The 22,203-nt window shown below is 45.8% G+C and overlaps 1 protein-coding gene across 1 annotated transcript in view; it reads right to left on the bottom strand.

Moving 5' to 3' along the window:
* The window catches only part of HS6ST2 (heparan sulfate 6-O-sulfotransferase 2), a 126,773-nt gene extending 104,802 nt beyond the window's left edge, over positions 1-21,971 (bottom strand). The window contains exon 1 of the mRNA XM_030967320.1: positions 21,361-21,971. Within this exon, the coding sequence (XP_030823180.1) occupies positions 21,361-21,872 (512 nt within the window). The 5' untranslated portion in view covers positions 21,873-21,971. The remainder of the gene's footprint in view (positions 1-21,360) is intronic.
* Positions 21,972-22,203: the final 232 nt, after the last annotated feature.

Genomic DNA, 22,203 nt, shown 5'->3' with positions numbered 1-22,203 from the left:
TACTTTGATAAAACCAAGTTCTATAGGAAAGAAAACATACATCTAGACCAGCTCAACCATTTTGACCAGATTCTGCCATCAGACCAAACTTACAAACACAGATCTACTATACCTAATCCTGCCACTCAGTATATATATAAAATATACTACTGGATAAGCTTTCCACCATTATTTGGCAGCATACGAAGTTATCTTCTGCATATAGCTTTGCAGAATGGGTGAGTGGGTATGATGAATAAACTTCATTTAGATAATAAATATTTGTCCTTAGAGCCAAGGAGCTGAAGTAATTACAATACACCCAAGAGGACAGGCACACGTAGCACATGCCCAAAACTTAGTGGAGATTCATACAGAGGAGCTCTGGAAAGCTTCTGAAAGATGCTTAACAGCCAGGACAGCAGTCAGAGCACTCCCAGAAGGATGAAGACCTGAGACTCCGAGGGGAGAAAGAGCAAGGACCACTTCTAGGCTGAGCAGCAATCAGAAAGGATGAGAAAGGAAACTGTTCCCTCTGGTCAGTTCCCTCCGAAGTTGGTCTCCAGCTTCATGAACAACCTCCCCTCCTTGGCTGGATAGCTCAGAAAACTTCAGATTTTGGGTAAATGGTCAAAAAGGAAGTAATTCCCTTTGGACAGAAGTCAGATACCTGCAAGCTTCTTGTTTCTCCCAGAAAACTGGAGCTGTTGGGATTCTGGCAAGCTCCTACCACACCAACAAAATTCCAGGGGGAAAAAAACACACCATATTTTCACCACAGCCACTGAGAAAGGCAAATCTTAAGTAAGTAATTCTTAAAACCAAAGTCAATGGGCCTGCAGCAGAGAACATGATCCCTGTGATAACTCACCAAATCCATAAAGCCTCCATTTTCTTACACAGACTGGATGTTTTCCATTTAAAGCATTTAAATGTAGTACCTGAGGTACCCTGCTGAAGTCAGCAATGACAGCAAGTTCCACCAGCTCCTATACCCCACAAGGACATCATCCAAGGTCAGGAAGTGTGGAGGGACTTGAAGGATGCCTCCTCCTCCTTGCTAAAACTGAGCATCTCCTCCTCTTGTACCTTTACCAGGAACACCACCAATTGGAGCCACCTGAGAGTGCAAGAGGCTGCTCTGTTTGCAGCTGCAAACATTTCATTTATTCTGAAAATTCAAACAACACAGCTGTGAGATCTGAAATATGACTCGGTGGAGTTTGCGTCTTACTGCAGGCAATCACATTTATTATAATAAATAACTATAAATAAATAATGAGGTTGCTTAACAGGGACACTGGTAACCTGTCTAGACAATTGCAGTGGTGATGTACTCTGCACTGGAATGTCCTCCACATTAGCAATAAGTCTTGATTAAAAGAATTATTTTTTTTTAAGCGAGACAGTGATTGCTTATTTAAAAATACTAAAGCCTGCTTCTCAGCTCTGCCAGCATGCACTCAGCAAGCTGAGCTAGCAACACCTCACTCTCTAGCAAGCCTTCAGCAAAGCAGACCCTTAGAAAAATCAGGGAAACACTCCAGCATGCAGAATTTCTTGCCACATAACCCAAATTTTCCTATTTGAAGCAGCAAATACCGCTTCATCAATAGGCTGGCATACCCACGGTTTAACAGCACCCTGTGACCATCACCCCAGCCATGGTGGTGCTCTGTGGGAGAACTGCTCTTCCCTTCCCTGGCATTTCACTATCTGCTTAATGGAGAAAGAAGTGGCCAAACTAATAGCTGGGACATATGACCTTAATTAATTAGCAGACCTAGTGGAAAATGCCAGCTCTGCACTGTCACTGCCTTGCTTTCAAGGACCCTGTGCCTGCGTCAGCAGCACAGAGACACCGGGGCCATTAACGGCGGCTCCGGGGTAAGGACAGATGATGCAAGGGTGGCTTTAGCAACCTGGAACAGAGAGAGAAGGTCTGAGACAAAGGAGTGACCTCCTGTGAATCTGTTTGTGGTGAATGTCTTCCCTCTCCATAGTGACGGGCCCTAGGAGGAGCTCGCCGAGAACAAAGCTAAGGTCAGCTGGAAGGGATGCAGAGAGAGCAGATGGCCGCCTGCCACCTCACCAATCAGCAAAATCATTCACTTCAACTGCCTCATGAAATATTTCCTCACTTCTTTCTCTCCCTCTCTCTTTTGCTGTCTTCTTTCATCCATGCAATTGCGTCCATTTAGGTTACAAAACCCATTTAGCACATAGAGGGGAGCAGCTGGGAAAGCGACCAAAACAAAAACAATCAGACCACGACCTCCTCCAATGACTCCCAAATCCTAGAGGCAACTGCAAGGAGCAACACTCTGGGAACAACACAAAAAACATTCCTACTCTATAGAAATATCCCCTGCCCTCAAACAGGTCTGCAGTTAAAAACCATTTCAATACTTAACTTTATCAATACTGGTCACCACTCTTCAGGAAAAGATCTTTTTTCCTCTAAGCCATTTGTATGCCCAAGGAGGAAAATCCCAGTGTTACGGACTTTATAGAAATAAATTCTGCAAGCAGCAGCTCCACTAATGTTCACAGGGTGGCCACAGGAAACTTGACCAAGGATTTGAAAGACTATGCAGGATAGATGTGCATTCACATGGGCACAGTTTCATCAGTCAGGTCCTAGCGCTGGCTCAAAATCTTGTGCATCACAAAAATGAAACCCACTCTCACAGCTGCCAGTTGGGATTTACATATTTATTTCTATTGTCCATGTTAGGGAATAAATATTGTGTAGTTTTGCTACTAAAAAAAAGGTTCTGTTATTGTTATCAGCTCTAAATCATTAAGGCACATTCAGATCTGGGTTAAGCACAGTTTGAATACCTGTAATAAATAAAACAAGTAGATTCCACACAGACTACATTTTTTCAGGGAACACGACGTTACCTAGCTCCTCCAGGACCACAGGCAGCCTTGCAATTTAAATCCAATTTCTCCCTCTAATTTCCCATTTCCTTTTTTTTAAAGCTCAATTCCTTCAGTATCCATTGCACATTAGATTTATAATGCTAATCAAACTTCTCCAGGTAGAGATAGAGTTTATAAATTAATCCTGGGTAAAATAAATACATCAGCCAATCTTGGTACAAACATTCCTGCTTCTGATTAATCTGAATTCCAGGACGTGTGGCATGCATTTCAAAAGGGAGAAAAAGCAGGAAAGATGCTCTCCCAGCACTCAGCACAGCGTATTTGCATCAATGTGACCTCAAAGCCACAATGCCTGGGCAGGTGGCAGGATGAGACTCGTAGTTATTATGCAAAAGTACAACTTGCTGTGCTGTTCCTTCACGCCTCCTTACCCAGGCAGGGAACTCCAGGTGCACGGTGCTTGCTGCTGCCAGGGCTGGAGGGTTTGGCTCTGAACCCCAGGTACAGGAGCTGGGGTGACCCAAGCCCACAGCCCCACACCAAGGGGCACAAACTGAGCCTTCCAAGGCTTCCTGGCTGCTCTAAGATATTTATAAATAAGTGCCCACAACTCCAGTTGTACTTTCCTGTTTTATGCTAACTACAGGCACCTATAAGAAGCGATCAATAATAGTCTGTGCCATACCCTAAGAACCCTAAAATGTTAAGTGCAGGAACCCTCCCAGACAAGACATTACGGCATTTATAGAGGCTGAACAAAAGCTATTTATACACTAACTCAGCAGAGCTAACAAAATTGGCTGGCTGGTTTAAACAGGACCCAGGGCCAGAAGTCTGAGCAGCTCTGTTGCCCCGTATCAGGGGTAGCTCTACACTGAGCCAGCTCCCAGAGCAACCAACAGAAAGAAAATGCAAGAAAGCTGCAACTGAGCATTTATACATGAGGAATATAAGGGCAGCAGGGGTATCTAAACCCACTGAGGGGAAGAAATAATCTCAATTATACTGTTTTACTGCAGTGCTAAGGCGAGGCTGCCCAGCTTGCCATGCAAAGCCCATGAGCACAGCAGAGGGCACAGAGCTGTCCACCAGTCAAGGTGGACTCAGCCTGGACTCACCCACCTGAGAGGCAGAGAAGCAAAGGCTCCTCTGGCCACATCCCTACCAGCCATGTCAGCCCATACCTCCCATGACACTGGCACCAATGGCTCCTCCTTGGTTGTGCCATTGCACAGAGTCATGGTTAGTTGCTATCAATGCCCTAATTGATCATTCTTTTCAGAGTGTTATTATATATCTGATAGGCTTCACTTAAGTGGACCCCACTTGGTGTAATAGGCACAGTCTGAAGAGAAGTACTAAGTACCTTCCTCATTAAATGAAAACACAGTGGTCCCAATCTCTGCCTTCAATTCCACAGTGAAATTCCCTCTCTTTCACCATGGACATGATATGATTGCCAATTAAAGAGTGAAAGCAGAACTCAGTGCAATGCTAAAGCAATTAAATAGGAAAAAAGTCACGAGAGCAGGATGAACACAGTCTGCTGGGGAAGAAAAAAAGGAATTAGTCCTCTAAAAGCAACAGTAAAAAACCTGTATGTACTGGATTTGATTTTAAGAAAATGTTAGCAATAATACATATGCTCAGTTGAGTTGCCCAGAAGAATTAGTTTTAAAGAGAAAACAGAGTTTAAAAAATACATTTAGAAAGCAGTACTATTGTTCTGGTTTATGTATTGTCACTGCCATACACTGCTGTACTTCCAAATGCTTCAGAGATCACAAAGTGCTCTCCCATCCCCAAAATGAAGCCCAGTAAATTGCTAATGACAACACTTAAAGCAAGACATGGAAACCAGTCCTAAAAATGAACAATGTCAGAAACAGCACTCTGGTTTAACAGCCCTAACCAGGCAGCCAAGTGCAGCTCACAGGCTTGACCTCCCAGCAGACTCCTCTAAAGAGCCAGGGCAAATCAGGAATTACTAATTACGAGTATCCGAGGAGGATGCAGTGACATTTCTTTGTAAGGCTGCAGCATTTTGTGGCTATTACACTGGCTCTTAACCTCTCATCCCATCACACAACTCCTATGAGTTTTGTGGTCCCAGCATAAACCCGGTGGAAAAGAGCTGACACTGCAGAATCCCAGCTCTTATCATTAAAGCTAACCGGATCCTGATCTTCAACCAATTTAAGACAGGGCTGATGCAGGGCATGAATTATCTCCTTTCCTGGCAGGCAGCCTCTCCAGGGAAGGGGGCTCTTCATGAAATCAACGGGATGAGCACCATTGTCTTTAACAGGGGTGAGCTGGGCCATGAAAGCACCATCCCTGCCAAGTCCAGGGCACATACAACGGGGAGTCTGCAGATTTTGGCTCCACAGCAGCCAGACCAGGCAGCTTTGGAGATCAAATCAAGATCAGACCTGGCAGCACCCCAGGGCACAATATCTGCTTTGACATTTTCAATGCCCTGTGGATGCCTCCAGGAGCAAGCTGAGGATGAGCTGCCAGAGGCATAACAGCCAGTACAAACTCCTTCCCCAGGCAGTTCAAACTCACAGCAACCTTGCTGTTAACTCCCAGAAAACTTAATTTCAAGACAGAACTGAAGTCGTCTAATGTTACCTCTTCTAAAAGCTTACTTTGTGCTCAAGAACAAAAATAAAGTTCTAAACCCAAGGGAATGAAAGGGTTACATGATCTGTGTGTTAGACAGGTCTTAAAGTGTTCTAATGTCTGGGCAACTGGTAAGAAGGGGGAGCTGACCTGAAATATCTAAAAATTCCTATGTGTTTAGGAAGCTTTACCAATAAACTCAGCTATCGATCAGAGTACTGACCCTTTCAAGCTTGCACAAACCTAGAATTTTAATATCTCCTCCAGGTATCAAGAAGAAATTCCAAACTAAGGCCAAGTCTTAACAACACCAATAATGTTCTTTTTAAATGGGCTATTATATCATGCTATTAAACTACTGACAGTGAAGCACTTTCAGGTATCCTGTGAGCATCTCTAGCGTTAACCACTGTGGAAACAAATATTCTTGGACAACAAAGCAACCAAAGAGCTTCAGGATGCCCAACTGCACACGCTCATCCCTTAACATAAATATTGTTCTGAGACTCTAACATGCACAAATTCAATGAGACTTACTTGCTCATTCTCTAAATCTCAGGTTAATTTCATTTTGACCACCTCCACCCTTGGCTTAAAACCCAAGACAGAGTGCAACAACAACCTTCAGACGAGCTCACTTTCAACTCATAAGCTGAAGAGTAAGGAAAAACACTCAGTCCTGCAGGTCATAAGCCTCTCCTAAGCAAACAACACCCAGCAAGATGCCGGTCATTCAATTCAGAGCAATAACTCCCACCCCAGGAAGGCAGAGAAGGTGCAGCTCAGGACACTGCACACAACTTCCATCTGTGGGATGTGGGAACACACAGCCAACTGCAACAAGCAGGGAGTTATCTCAGGGAAAAGGTGATGTTTCAAAAGCAAAACAGGCAACACCTTCCACTCTCAGGCTTTGCTTAAAGCAGATGCTATTTGATTTTTAAACCACACCTATATATAGTTAGAGTTAAGTGAAAATGTCTGTTGATACTTGTGTTACTCAAGAGTCACTCTAATTATTAACTAAGCTCCAAGGCCTTTGGTGCCTTCTCCAAAGAACCTGCAGGAACATCTCCAGCACCATTACCAGAAATACCAGTCCTGACCTCAAGGGGACCTGTCTGGGAGCAGCCAGAACCCTGCAAAGCTGCAGGAAAGAGAAAGGTTTGCAGCACATGGGACTGTCCTGCTCCAGCTCCATCAGCCACTGCCTCCACCTGCACCTCCCGTGCATGGAAATCAGCACACCAACCCTCTAGACTTCCATGGAGCACACATGGAAATAACCACAACAATCACTGCCACCACAACCCTCTGGCCTTCCATGGAGCAGAAAGAAAAAGGCTAAAACTCTACAGGGAAAAGCTGCCTGCTGGTTTGCTTCTTACACTGAGTTGTTCCTCCAGCATCAGCCTGTCCCCTCCAAATTGCTTTTATATCTTGCTGTACAAAATGTCTTTTTCTTCTCAGGGAGGCTGGAACATCTCATAGGAACGATGACCGGATTTCACAAGATGTGGTTTTGAAGGTTGGTGTTAAATTTGACACTGTAGCTCCAAAGTAATTGTGACTAACCACTAAATCAGCATGTGTAATGGATTCCTCTGAACATTTATAGCTAGCAGTTCCATTATGCTCTAATCTGGAAAATGTCTAAACGACTCTCCACAAAAATTAGATGGGAACATAAATGTCTTGATAAAAACAAGATTCCAGAGATACTCCACTTAACCACAGTGACTTCTAAGACATAATGTCTAGTGCAATAGCATCCACTGGAGTGCAGTCATTTGCTATTTGATTTTTAAACCCATGCTTCAGACCATCAATCTAGAGAGCATCAAGTCTATGTGAAAGGTGAAACAATTAAGAACAAACCTCTAGGACAGTGCTGGGATCTGCAAGGAGAGTGAGTGGCAGCAAAGGAAATGAGGAGCACCAAGGGGCTGCCTGGGAGCTGTGGAGGGAAGCTGCCTCTCCCTGCTGCCAAAGGGTAAGCTCAAAGTCATCCTGTGCTCCTGAATGCTCATCCCTGCACATCATTTGAATGAAAACCCCTCAGTCCACAAGAGAACAACACACTGTAAGAACTGTCTGTCCTTGTTCAGATTCACAAAGCTGTGATTTCCAAACTCTGAAGGTCTGGGGATAACACAGGGAGAAGCACCACCTTAGAGATCTTGTCTGCCCTGTCTTATGCAGAAAATGATGCCAGAAAAAGGCCTTTATGCAATCAAAACCACAATAAAAATAATACAATTAGCTAAGCATACAAGAAGCAGAAGAGAGAAGCATCACTGATTCATTCCATTTTCCTGGAAAAGCTTGAACTGTGCTTAAGCAGAGGACAAGTTGAAATTTCCCATTAGTGGGAAAAAAAAAAAAAAAGCTTGTTTAAAAAGAGAAGGGGAAAACCCATTCAGGTTAGTGTTAAAAGTACAAGCGCAATAAATTTTACCACAAAATCTCTGCTAGGCAGAAACCCCGCTCCCAGCTGAAGGAACAGTGGAGCTTGCAAAAAGGCTGCTCATTTAACACAAAAACTGTGTATAAGATAAAAGGCCATAAGAGAACCCCAATCTTCAAGCTGGGAGGGAACAGACAATTTTTTGACAGTCCTCTCAGAAAATTTTCCTCCAGTCTCCCTGCCTGGGGGGCACCTTGGAGGGGGAACAGGGTGTGAGGAAGAGGTGGGTGGGATGGGACTGCTGCAGGTGACCCCAAAGAGCTCGATGGCCCTTGCAGCCTGGAGTGATCTCATCTTACCCTGGGCCAGCAACACAGGCGTCAGTCTAAACCAGGGACTCAGAAACACTTCACCACTCCACTTTCCTGAGCTGTGCTGTGCTCTCCTACACCACAACCAAGGATCAAAGCCAAGTGATTGCAGCACATCCCAGCCCTGCTGCCTGCATTAAAGCGAAGGGCTTTGCTTTTGTCCTTAACAGAAAGGGATGTTTCATCGCAGCTGCTCAAGCAAAGACGAAAAACCTCTTGCAAAATAAAAGAATGTCATCCACATGAGCTAAAAAGTCTGTCTTCTGCTCCTCACTTCTCCAAATATCCAAGATTGGCTCCCACAGCTATCACACCACAGATTTTAGGATCACTTACACAAGCACAGATCATGCCCTTGTACACAAGGACACAATGTACTCTTCAGCTTCCATAAATCCTACAGTAACCTAAATCCAAAAGAAAGCACATCTCCCAAGTCCTGTAATAGAGCCCAACACAAACTTCAAAATACAAAAGAAGGAATGACTTCTGGCAGCCCAGGACTGCAATTCCTACCTTTGCATTGCATCCCAGATGCCTGCTTCCCTTTCCCATAGGAAATTACATCAGTCCTCCACCGTAATCAAAATTATTAGCCATGCCTTAGAAGATACAGTCCTACAGAGGCAAGCCATCTGTAAATGCTCATGTGTCCTATGACTGCTGTCTGCCAAGTGCTTGGCTGGGAGGAGATGAGGCTCCCACCCCAAAGCTGTTCTCAATAAGGGTCTCGGGAAGCCAAATGCATGAAAGTCACAGGAAAGCATTTTGGTAACACCTGCTGCCAAAAGAGAGCACCTCACTTCACAGACTCTGTTACCTTCTTTTGATGATCAGATTTCAGCTTGAGTGCCCATCACCACGAGATGACAGACCTCAGGTTTAATCAGCCTAACCTCTATTCTAAACAACTAAAGGTACTGGGAACTGCAGCATGTTCTGAGACACACAAATATCCTTAAAAAGAGTTTTAATCATAAGAGTAAAGAGACCAGAATATCACTTATCTTGATGGACCATTTTATAAGACATTAAATATTTTTACTGTAAGGGAAAAAATAAAGTATGATACTGCACTTTATACCCATAACTCTTCTATGATTACAGAGGTTTATTGCAGGAAGCAATTCACCTTCCTGACATCAGATGATACATGAGGAAAAAGCAGAAACAAAAATATTCTGCTAATTTCAGAAAAATAACATAACATGACGGGAAAAGCAAAACCAACTCTTCAGAGAATAAACAAGAGAGCTTTAGATTCCTTAAAAAAAGCCTATAATTGCAATTTCCAAAGTACAGTTAATTTGTAACATTTAATACACAAGTTGTCATCAGCCTTAAACCTCAATTTCCAGACTCAGCTGTACCTGGCAGAGAAGCAGGATGGGATGAGCACACAATCAAATCCTCCAGCACAACTGCTGAGCCTCCACAGCCGAGCCAGAGAATCTGCTTATATATTTTACAAATAACCAGATCCCTCCATAATCCAGGCTCTGAGAAATTTTTATCTCACCATGAGCTCAGTTATTCTTAAATCCTTTTTGTGTTTTTTTCTCCAGGCTGCCTGATACACTGACCAATTTTATAAAAAGGATTGGCTGACGGGAGGTCTGGATTCAGGTCAAACAGAGTTGGCCTTTTCAGTGTGCTCTTTCAGATGCTGATGGAAAACAGATTTAAAACTCCCATTTTCACCTGTACCCTCAAACAAACCAGGATGCTGCCCAGGAAAGGCATCTCATCCTACAGCTTCTCCTGCAGAGGCCTGGCTGTTGCACAGAGTCTGAAGCAGCTGCTGCTTTTGGTTCTCCAGGTCCCCAACCCAAGGCTGATATACCAGCCAGGACGGACAACATCACATGGCTCCATCAATTTACCCAACCTCTCCCCAGGTCTTTGGGTCCTGGAACAGGGAATCTCAACTTTCACTTGTCTCAGCAAGTCTCTGGACCCTGCACCCTCTGCTTGGTGCACACACAGCTGCAGCACTGAGCACCCCAAGGTATAAAACAGCAAGAATTGCAGCAGGAGAAAGATGGCATCCCAAACATGAGAGAAAACACTCAAAAGCCCCAAGTCTGCAGAGCACAAAATTCTGCCACTCCAAGGCAACAAAACGTGCTGACACTGTTACTGATCCCTATTCTGCAAAGCCCTGAGCAATAAATTTAAACACTTTGAGCCTATGCTTAAGCAATATATTTAAGTACTTTCGGTAGCACAACAGAGTTCGGGCTTGACAAGACATAGTTTGTGTGCCTCTTAAACCTAGTGATGCACAACCTCCTTCTGATCCCATCTCCAGAAATATCAGCACCATTACGTGCTTACACTTAAATGTGCTAATAAATAAATTTAAAACCATTTATGGCAGATTTTTCCAAAAGCTGTATTGTACCAAACCCCAGGCCACATGCAATTAGCACTTTCATCCTTGCAAGCAACAAAATAGCTCGGTAATTCAAAACACAGGGCAGTGCTAACACATTTCCTGTACGGTATTTTCTGCTGATTGTATTTCTAGCAGACCTGCAATTTCTTCTTGCACATGGTAGCATGTTAACTATGCCACAAAATACTGGGTGATAAAGCAGCTTGCAGAACTCTTTCCCAGTTCAAAACTCATCCCTAGCCACTGCCCTCTTGTTCAGCTGCTCTGCATCACTGCTGGCAAACTGTGAGCTCCAATCTCCAGCAGGTATTATCAGCAATGCCCCATAAATCTATCTCAGTAAGGAAGTTGTCTCTATCCATAAAATTCCGAGAGGGCTCATATTCCAACCCAGAACGCTGCTGACATCCAAAATGCAACTCTCAGCATGGAAAGTGAGCCAGTAGAAGGCTGCCTCATCTCAGGAAAAGCAGCTGCAGGTGCACCTACTCTTTTCATTTGTTTTCTGCCTCTTCTCTGGAAATGGGATGAAAAAAAAAAGGATTTCATAACTCTGCTTTGCCAAATCCATTAGTTGTGTTTATGGGCTCACCTGGGGTCCATCTGAAGCTGGACTGACTTTAATGACAATACAGGATAGTCTTGCAAATTAACAGAGTTTAAGAGATACAAGGAACTGACTTCTGAAGGAAGTCTCATGTCAAGGAACTGAAGCTTCTCCTAGGTCCCTGCTACCACTGTGCCTTCTGATGGTCTAGTCCCCTCCACTCTGAGCAGCTGCAGCCTTGACAGCCACCAGACAAAGCAGCAGCTCAAAGCACAGCAGTTTCATTCCTACTGACTTTGGTCAGGACATCTGGTGTCACACACCCAAAGTCTCCTGTTTGGAGGGCAGGTCCTGGCTTTTTTCACCACACCTTTCAGTCAGAGCACCACAAACACACCTTTAGAGCATGATTAGATCTTACTTTAGGACTACTCTACTTAGGATCTTCCTAAGTTGTTAATTTCAAAGAGCAAAGTTGTCATTGCTTCATTCATGAAAAGGGGTGAAACCAAGACGATGCAAGAGGTCTGGCCTGGAAGCACTGAGTGGTGTGACCCCACAGGAGCAGCCACACGGACAGGGAGCTCCCCTCTTACCTTCCTGGGAAGGGAAGGAACACCACAACCCTCCCAGCAGCATGTACACAGCAGGCTGCAGTCACCTGTCACTACAGCACTCTGGTTTTCTATCTAAACATTACAGATTCCCTAAATTCAAACTGAACACAAATATTTCCACAGTGCCTCTACCTAGGACCAGGCACGTAGGCAGCAAAGCTCCTACATGCAGCCAGGCTAGGAAATTCACCATCCTTTATTCTATGTACAGATGGAAAGATATCCTTGTGCAAAGAGCTGAATTACACAGACAAGGCAGTGGCTGAGAGGAGATGACAGACTTGGTGATGAAGACAGGATTCATCCCAGGTGTAATGTCCTGGCTTTTCAAATCCCACTCTCATGTTTATGTACCACTTTTCCTTCAAGCTGACCAGAATTAAGCAGCAACACACCACCTGAAAGCCAAACAACTGACCTTTACAGTCAGCTGCATTTGAAAGCAAAAATTCTACCCCACATTTTATTGACCTATAGCTACTGGAAATCACCAAAGCAAAAAAACTCAAACCTACTGAAGTTTTGGCTAAAGACATGCACTTAGTAAAAGAGAAAATGGGGTGAACATGCCAAGATGCCAAGACAAGTTTGTTCTCTTACCAGAGACTGACTTGCAGCACACAAGAATTGAAGGAGTTAAAGACTAATTTATGCCATTTATGTTCTTGCAAGTCACTCAGCTACCATCCAGCAGGCACATTCTGTTGTGTCTGACATTTCCTTGAGCGCTTTTGTCTTCTCCGTTCTCTGTGCTACCACTGTTCTGATTAGATCCAGCACCCCCCAAAGAAAAAGAAACAGCTCTGTGAAAGGCAGAAGCCACACAGCCATCTTCCTCCCCTTCTACAGTTGGTGGAATTAGTTCCAGGAGGAACACAACCTGCCACTCTTCTGGAAATGCTGCAGGGACAGACCCTCCTCCCACCTCCAGCCCCCTCTGAGTCCTCCATGGGGAGGAGAACCCCCACAGCACCTTCACCATCAAGATGAGTTAACTGCTGGCAAAAAACATGATAAAGTTAGTACCTGGCAGGTTTTGCTTAAGCAGGACACAAGCTTATTCCAAATAACTTTCTCTGAACCCACAGTAAAAAAAAAAAACAACAACTCACTACCTCAGAATGGCTTGGGATTGCTCCCGGGACTAACTTTCCCACAGGCAAAAGGAAATGCTCTCCCCTCAGTTACCCTGAAAAAGAAACTCTGAAAAGCAGCTTCTCTGGCTCTGACCAAGGAAACATTGTTTTGCTTAACAGGGGGGTTAAAATAGTTGCTTTTCTCTGAACCCAAGGAAGGCTGAAGGAAATAATCAGTGGCAGAGAGTGTTTCAGTCAGTCGATTTGGGCGTCTGCCGAAGGATCTTACAGTTCAAACAGAGCACTGAATGAGCAGATTGCCATTGCTGGGAGCCTTGCAATGTTTTAACTGAGCCAAAAAAAAAAGGATTTATGGCAGAATTGATCTTCCAGCTACTCGGACCTCTAAGAGCATCAAAACTGCACAATCCTTTTGATTACAGGAAATTAGGAGTATTTGCTACAAGGATCTCATGAAAGGCATACTCTTCTTCATGCCTTTATGGAGATGTGCAAAATCATTTATGCTGCAAGATTATCTCCCTCATAGCTGCATATATTTAGTTATATTACATCAAAAGTTTGGCTCCTTCAGAGTTGGATAAGCAGCTGAGAAGCAAGAAGTAACATGATTTGAGTCTCACCCCTAATGGATCTTATGATTTATAGGCCTCTAAAGACTAATGATTTTCTTCAAGACTAAAAAAGAGGAGATTTCACTCAAAGCTGTATATAATAGCTTAAATGGATTCTGTCTTTAAAAGCATGAACAGCTGAGAAGGAAGGCTAAAGTCAGGGAAGAAGAAAAAAAGCTGGTCCTAATTGCCACTTATTCAAAAACATTATCTTGTTATATGCATATATTCACTATCCACCCAGAGATATGGGAGTGGATGGAAAAGGCAACAGCACATTAAGTGTTTAGACTTTCTATTTCCACAAAACCCACCCCACTCGATGTTAAACACAGGTCCCACCCAATGAAAACATATTAAAGGAAATCTACATTGGCTGTTTACATCAGCAATATGAACTTAAATGCAAAAGAATGGATTGCTTTGGCTTCTTAGTCTCACATTAGCAAATGCAATTATCTTTCATTAATTTTACAGAGTGTTCACAGTAGAAATTAAATAATTTCTTCATGTCTAAGAAAAACTTTACTGTGTTAATTATTCATAAATACCAAAGTCTCCTACTTATTACTCATCACAAATGTGATTCGTTTCAATAACGCCTGAATAATTCGGTGCTACCCTATTAGTCCCAGAACACAATGTACAATTGCCAGCATCAGCAAGTCAATCACAAACAATAATCCACGCTTGCCAGCTGCCAAGGAAGAAGAGGAGGAGGAAGGAGGAGGCAGGAATGGCAGGAATGGCATTTTCCCCCCACCCCAGTCACCGTGCTGCCTCCATCATCCCATAGAAAAGGAGAGTCCCACATCTCCTCTCCTGGTTGGCTTTGCTTCCACCCAAGATGCTGCAGACTCAGGCACTGCTTGGGTGAGAATTCCATCCCCAAACTGGGAGCAGGGAACCAGGCTCCCAAGGGAGCAAGGCAGCAGCTGAGGATGCTCCACAGCTTTGCTTCCCTGCCTATTTGCATCTGGGCAGGCAGCTATCCAGCAATGGGAATTAACTGATGGAGAAGGGAAAGGAGATTAATCCTCACAAGTATTTAAGGAGCCTACAAGGATAATTCCAAAAATGGCTGAGGGCTGCTCACCCACAGTAATCCCTGCAGAATGAAACAAAGCCCAGGCACTATTGCTGCAGCAAAGTGGTTAAATAAGGGAATTACCCAGAGTTTTGTGCCCTGGCCGCTTGGCTGCTCAGCAGGTTGAGCCTATGGGAGGGGAAGGGATGACTGAAAAGTTACTGCAGGAATAAAATAAGCTGAATATGCTGGAGTTACAAGATTTTGTATTATTTCTCCAGTAACTTTAAAAAGAAAAAACTTGCCCGCATCACCAAAATCTTACAGTTGCACCAAATCACAAATACATATAAATACACATATAATTTTTTTCCATAAAAATGTCAAGAAAACTTTTGACACAAGGTTCATTTGAGATGGGGTCCATCCAGCCCAGCTGTCCTGCCCTTGGCATGGCTCCCAAAGGCATCCTGGACCCTGCTGCACTTCCCAAAGCCTGTGTCTTCTCAGGAAGAGCCATTCCAACGTCCCATTTTCAGCCACATATCAATTATTTTTGCTTTCTAGCAAGTTATGTGAGCTAATTTGGGCCAAAGCCATACAGAAATGCTGCCTTTATTATTACAGTTGTGGAGAAAGTAAATTAATGCAAAGGATTGCACACAGAGGCCTAATCCATTTGAGGTAAATCAATGCATTGCACATTTAAATTGCTCTGCTTTCCTTCAGAAAAGTACATTGAAGTGATTCATTAGGCACTGAACTGTTCACAGAAACAGACCAATTCTCTTAGGCATGCCAGTGCATCTCTGCTAGTTAAATTTAAAAAGCAATCAAATCTACTAATAAGTCCTTTTTGCCGACATTTACATCAGTAGAGAACATGATTCCTGACAATTCAGATTAAATAAATGAAGCACAAATTAATCTCAGTTAATATGTCTCAGAACCAATGCTCGACTTGTTAAACTTAAAAATCTGTCTTTTAATAAAAATAACTTATTGGTAACGCCTGACTTCCAAGTGCCTTTGATAACCTTTATTAAAGGTTATAAAGTTATCAAGAGGGATCACAAGGCACAATCTGTGTCTATTTTAATACAGTCAAAGCATTTATTTATAGTTTAATTTTAATATTTATATATTCCAAAAGAAAAATTAACAGAAAGTTACCCTTTTAATAAAAAGTAATCAATTCTTAGTACAGCAGCACCATGCCACAGTGTTCCAATTCCCACTCCCTTCTTTAGGGAGGATCAACTCAGATAACATATGGAATGAACAATTCAAGGTATAACACCTGTGCCTCATACCTTGCTCTACTGCAATCACTGGGGGTTTATTTCTGCAACAATTAATGCCTTCTCTCTACCCACAATAAATTCTCAAATTTAAAGACAGTATGAAACATATACTTTCAAATAACTGAAAGTAAATTTGCACCTTATTAAAGACTTAGAGAACTGAAGAGACCTAATATGAAAAATTATTTTTTAATCCCTTTAAGAAGTCCAACACTTTATCTGCAAAACCAGCAGTATCAATTTAGAGAGCTTTACAAGTCCTATAGTCCAAATCTAAAAAACCCATGAACTTAAGTTTATTACCAAGCCTTTCAAGGTTCGTCCTTGTAATGGGATTAGGTGAAAGAAACACTTGTACTTATGAAAATAGCCCCTTGCTCTTCCCCTCAAAACCCCTTTTTCACTCTGTAGGCTGGTCCACTGCTCCTACTGCTTTGGTCCCAACAGGTGCCATGCAAGAAAATTCAGCTGCTGGAGGTGCAGGTTTGTGGGTGGCAAGATAGCAAATCCCACCCTGCAACCACCAGGCTGAAACAAGCAGGGGAATCAGGAAATCTTGCTGATCAATGAAGCAGCTCAGAGCCACTCAGGCCCGGCAGCATCTCTGCACAAGCTCTGGGTTTTGGTTGGGTTGGGTTGTTTTTTTTTTTTTTTTTGTGGTTTTGGTGATTTGTTGTTTTGGGTTTTTTTTGCTTTATAACCGTTGCTCAGTTTTTCCTGGGGAGTTTCAGTGGTGTGCATTTCAAGGGCAGGCAGGCAGGCACCCTCTTGTGCTCTGGCCAGAGCCCAAGCTGCAGCAGGTCATCCCATCTGCTCACTCACAGCCTCCCCTCTCTCCCTGAGCAGCCCCCCAGGCTCCACCCCAGCACTAGGGGGACTCTATCCTGGGAAATGGTGTCTGCTCCACCAGCTCCAGAGATTCTAAATTGTCCTCCTCCTGCCGCAGCCTGCATTATCCACCCAAAGTCCTGGGGCACCATGGGACCCTAAAGCATCTCTTCTGCCTACAAGGGGTTTATTGCTGATTTATGGGGCTTAACTATTCTCCAACTTCCACCACTACAGGTGAAGCACTGAGTTCATCCGCTTGCACAGCTATGTAACACCTCTGCAGCAGGGAGAGGCACACTCAAAGGCTGCTAAGAACCAAACCCTACAAATGAATTTTCTCTCCCTGGCAGTGCTGTGGATGGTTTTCCCCCTCCACACCAAAGCAGTTCACTGGGAAACTGCTACCAAGACCTTTGTAGCTACCTACACACTGCAGGATAACAAAAACTCAGTGTGGGAAAACTAAAAACTAAACTAACCCCACCTCAGCTAGAGCCAGTACTGCAGAGCTCAGAGTAGATGACTCCACATTTTCAAGAGCATGTGGATTAATCTGTTCAGCCAACAGAGACACACAGTGTATTTCCAGTTTGCTAGGAAATGTTTCAACTTTTTTTTTTCAGATTTTTGTAAGACTCAGCTTGGAAGGGCTGCAGTAACACGCAGGGACAAGATAAGAACACCCATGCATTGCCAGCAGCCTCTGCCCCACATCACAACAGCCTGGTGCCAACATCACGTCTCCCAAAAGCCAGCAGGCATCAACCTGGCCCAACAGGCTTGTACCAGCAGCATGAAGTTCCCTCCAATCTCAGACTTTCTGGCTCCAGAGGCAGCTCTACAAGCTCGTTCTCCTTTCAACAGGGAACATCTCCTTCCTTTAATGCTACCCAGGAGGAACATCAAATACAGCCTGACCTTCAACCACAACCACATCTCTCACCCAAGGAGGGGACAAAGCCATAACACCAGTTAAGAATGCTGGTACCTGTATTTGCTCCTATGTCTCATTATAGTTTCCTGTCTAACCTCAAGGCCTTTTGTTTCTTGCAATGGTGCCACTGGATTTACTGCTACAGACAACTTCAGTAGACACTTCCCATAATAATTAGCCAGAGCTGAGAGAAATCTCAGTTCTGTGATGCACAGTTACTTTGGATGCTGCCTCCGTTCAGTGTGCCAAAAGCTTTGAGGCTTCCACAATCAATCAAGTGACCCAAGTCAGTCACTCATGACTAGGAAAAACACATTTCTCCTTTCTCACCACTAGTGCCAAGAAGCTGAGACAATCCCCTCCTTTCTGCCACCACCATCAGCCCATTCCACACACCTCCCAAGTGGCAGATCCAGAGCACTGAAAGCATCAATTTTGCCTATACCTTCCCCCTTCCCTCTTCTGTGATTTCTGGGTGCTGCAGTGGTGAGCAGGGCTGATGGAACAGAAGACAAACAGGAACAGGAGCACACAGAACATGCACTCCAATGGGATCCAAGGAGAGAAACCCAAAACTCCCTCCCCCCACACCAGAGAACCATGTTCCTCCAGGGGAAGAAAGAACCAAAGAAGGAGAAGATCTGTTTACCTGCCTGCTACTTATTAAGGAGCACAAGCCACCATTACAAAGAAAAGAAGTTTTGGGAACCTATTTGCTCACAGACAGGAAAGGACCGTGGTGTTAAAACCACCTCAGAATTGTGTTCAAGGACAACAGCCATCCTGAGTATTTCTACTGCTCCACTGAGGGAATCTGTGCTCCAAACCTGCAACTCCCAGAGAAAACAGAGGCAGACTATTAACAGAATTAAGAGCAGATGCTGCAGGCTGACTGCTGCAGGCAGCAAGGTTCTCATGTGTACACCCTCCAGGCTGATCCCATCCCATCCTAGCACAGAGATGCTCTGTACCTGGTGCTGAGCATTGCATGGTCCAGGACAGAGCTTCCTCCAGACTAACAAAGACAACTTTTAAAGAAAAAGAAAGGCCCCTAGAGACCAGCCCAGGTAACCAGCAATCTGACAAGCAGACTCGCCACACCTGCAAAGACAAACACCTATGCAAAGTAATCACACATATGTGCAATCTAAAAGGTTTCATGGAAGATTTGGGTATTTCCAGGCAAGGCTACACAGCCCCAAGACAGTAACTACAGACTTGATGCAGCTGCCAAGGAGTTCAAATCACTCTTAAAACAGGTCTCACTTTTCAACCTCAACCATAAATGCCTTTTCTATAAATTCCTACCCTTATGAAGCCAAGGTTCACTTGAGAAAATTCTTCTCTGCTCCTGATAGAATTCTTCTCCCTGCCCTTACAATGCTCCCCAAATGGGCCTTGCACTCCTCCAAGCTGCTTCCCCTTCTCTCAGGATTTGCACACCAGGCCTGTGAGCTCCTTTCCCTTCCCACCAGCACACATGACCCAGGATGGTCAGATCTCCCTCTAAAAACCCCAGTTCAGGAATAGCCAGGCTGACCCCACCTGGAGCCAGCACGGCTTCCCAGCTTAGACACCCCCATCCCACACCTACTGCTGCTCTGAAAGCAGCTTTTATCTGCCCAGAAAGGGCTTAGACTTCCTGTCTGCTACTGGCAGTAGGTAGAGCTGCTAATTAACCAGTTGTCAGCTGAATCGCTGCTAAATCAAGAGCACAAACTAAAATTAAAGACGAGGTATTAAAATGGGCAGAAAGACTTGAAAGGACTATTGTTCATTTAAGAACTTCTCTTCCTGTATTTTTTAAACATTTAGAAATTGCAGTCCAAATAATTGCTTGTCAAGACATTTTTTTGGAGAATAACTGTAGCTATTCAGCAAGCTGTGTAATTAGGTTATTAAAAGTATAATATCATTTGGAAGGCTTTGAGAGAGTAGACCTCTACCTAACACAAAATCATCAAAGCTTCATTTTCCTCCCTCTCTCCTGGCTTCAATCCCAAGTCACAAGTCCTAGAGACCTCTCAGAAGTCAGCTGTGACAGCAGACATTGTTTATAGGATGAGGAGCCATCGCTCTGAACTGAGCAGGCTCATGCACTGCTTCCATTCCAACTCAGGAAAGCATGTCTGGTATCCAACAAAGGAAAAAAAATACAAAGCCAAAAGCTGCAGACAAAATCCCAGCTCTCTGAGCCTGATGCTCCCTTCCCCCTCAGGTGGTGGGTTCAGGACAAGGAGCCTCCCCTTTTTCTGGAGGGCACAGCTAAGACCAAGCACAGACAGGAAAGGAAGGAAATCCCTGACCCACAGGTACAGCACTGCAGGCCAGGCCCATCTCTGGAGAAAGAGGAACACTGGAAGCAGTACAGCAAAACAGAGCACATGTTATGTGATTTACATTTCTGCTGACAAACAACATGCTTATAGGACAGGTAAAATAAACTACATAGCTGCAAGGCTCGGCAGCCTGAAACCAGGAGGCTAATAGATCCAGAGGGCAAAGAACTGGTCCTGATGTTAGCAAATGGGATGTCACAAAAATTAGACAATTAAAATTTAAAGCAGTAGGGAAGACAAAAGAGCAGGAATCACAATAGCCAAGTGTGATGAAGAGCTGCTCCTTGGGTACAGGACCATAATGATGCTAAGCATTTTTCTACTAGATGGCAGTGTAGTGTCACACTATATAAAAGGAATTCTAGAAAGAAATTGCTTTGTATTACAAGTGAATCTGTGCTTAGACTTGACTTCAGATAGCATGATGTATAACAGCAACCTCTTTGTAAAGGGACCTGCTATTAGTCTCACAGTGCAATAGGAGTGATACTCTAGTTTCTAATTTCCCACAAAAGAAGGGGAAAAGACGCTGAAACCCTGAGCAGCTCTGCTACACGGTACAGCCATAGACAAGCTCCTGAGTCTGTTACAACCAAAGGTGGGCTCTGATCAAATAGCTCTGGGAGAGGAGGAAGCAGGTCCTCACTGCCCAGGAGGAAAAGCCCCTGGACTTCTGAACGGCAGGGGCAACTTTTAGGCAACACCCTTGCTATGGTCAAGGGAGGTTGACAACTTCGAGGGAAGATTCAGGGATAAAAAGAGAGCAGTGCCACTAAAATCCAAAATGCAAGCACAAAATTATCAAGGTTAGGGCTGAAGAACAATGCAAATATTTGCAGGTAACTCAGCCATAACAGTAACCTTTACTTTGCATGGCCACCATCCTGAAGCCAAACTTCAGGTACCAAGAAGATACAGCGGCTCACCAACACTCCCAAAACCAACATCAATGGAGCTGCAGGAACTCCGTACAGCCAAAGATGGAAAAGCTCTGGGGGAAGCTCGCAGGCAGCCGAAGCACCGTCCCTCCTGCGAGAGCCGCTCGGGGGTCGCCAGGCTGTGGGGCTGCCAGGCCTGTTCCTGTGTCACCGGGCTCATCACCCCCGGCCTCTCCCCGCCAGCGGTCACAACCGCGACAGCCGGCGGGACATCACTTCCATCACACTTCCATCCCCTCCCTGCAGGCAGAACGGGACAGCTTTTGCCCGCTGTGCCCACCGATGCGGCTCCCGGCGGTGCCAGCCGCTCCGTGCCGGGATGCCGGGCTCACACCGCGCTGCCCCTCCCGCCTCCCGCCGCATCCCCGGCACGGCTGCGCCCCGCGGGCCCTCGCCCGTCCCGCCGCAGAGCGCAGGGAGCCCCCCGGGCACGGCCTCACCTGGAGGGCCGCAGCCGCACCTCCTTCTTGCTGTCCACCACGGAGGGCACGCAGTTGGTGAGCTCGGTCCAGTCGGCGTGCAGCCCGCAGCTCCAGCCGGTGGAGAAGCGGGAGAAGAGCCAGGTCTCCCGCTTGCCGGGCCGGTGGCAGGTGCACTTCTTCTGCCCGGCGCGGCACTCGCAGGGCTGCTCCAGCTGGATGTTGCGGACCAGGTGCCGCCCGAAGGTGGTGCCGCCCGTCTTCTGGATGTGCAGGAACACGATCAGGTCGTCCCCCTTGATGTTGAAGTCCACCCGCCGCAGCAAGTCGTCGGCGGAGAAATTGAAACGGGGAACGAAACGCGCCGGCGTCTCGTCCTCCGCCCGGTACGGGTCGGCGGCGGCGGCGGGGCTGAGAGCGCGGAGCCGCAGCAGCTGGCACTCGGTGCCCGGGCAGACGTACTGCAGCACGATCACGGCGAAGAGGAAGAGCATCACCAGCGCCAGCAGCACCTTGTGGGACCGGTCCTCCATCGTCGCCGGGAGCGCCGCGCATCGCCGCCGCCGCCCCGCTCAGAGCCTCCGCAGCCGCCGCCGCCTCCGCCGCGGCGGGACCCGAGCCGCCGCCATCGCCCGCCGCTGCCCACGGCCCTTCCCGGCAGCCCCCGCGCCCGGCCCCGCCGCTCCTCCGCCCGCCCCGCCGCGGCCGCGCCCCTCCCGGCCCGGGCCCCGCCCCCGCCGGGACCGCCCTGCGCGGCCGCTCCGGCACCGGCACCGGGACGGCACCGGTACCGCCGCCTCCTCCCTCCCCGGGACCGCCCCGCGCGGCCGCTCCGGCACCGGTACTGGGACAGCACCGGCACCG

This window comes from Camarhynchus parvulus, chromosome 4A (genome assembly GCF_901933205.1).
Source record: "Camarhynchus parvulus chromosome 4A, STF_HiC, whole genome shotgun sequence".
In the NCBI taxonomy this organism is placed as follows: Eukaryota; Metazoa; Chordata; class Aves; order Passeriformes; family Thraupidae; genus Camarhynchus; species Camarhynchus parvulus.
This window is presented reverse-complemented; position numbering and strand designations above follow the sequence as displayed.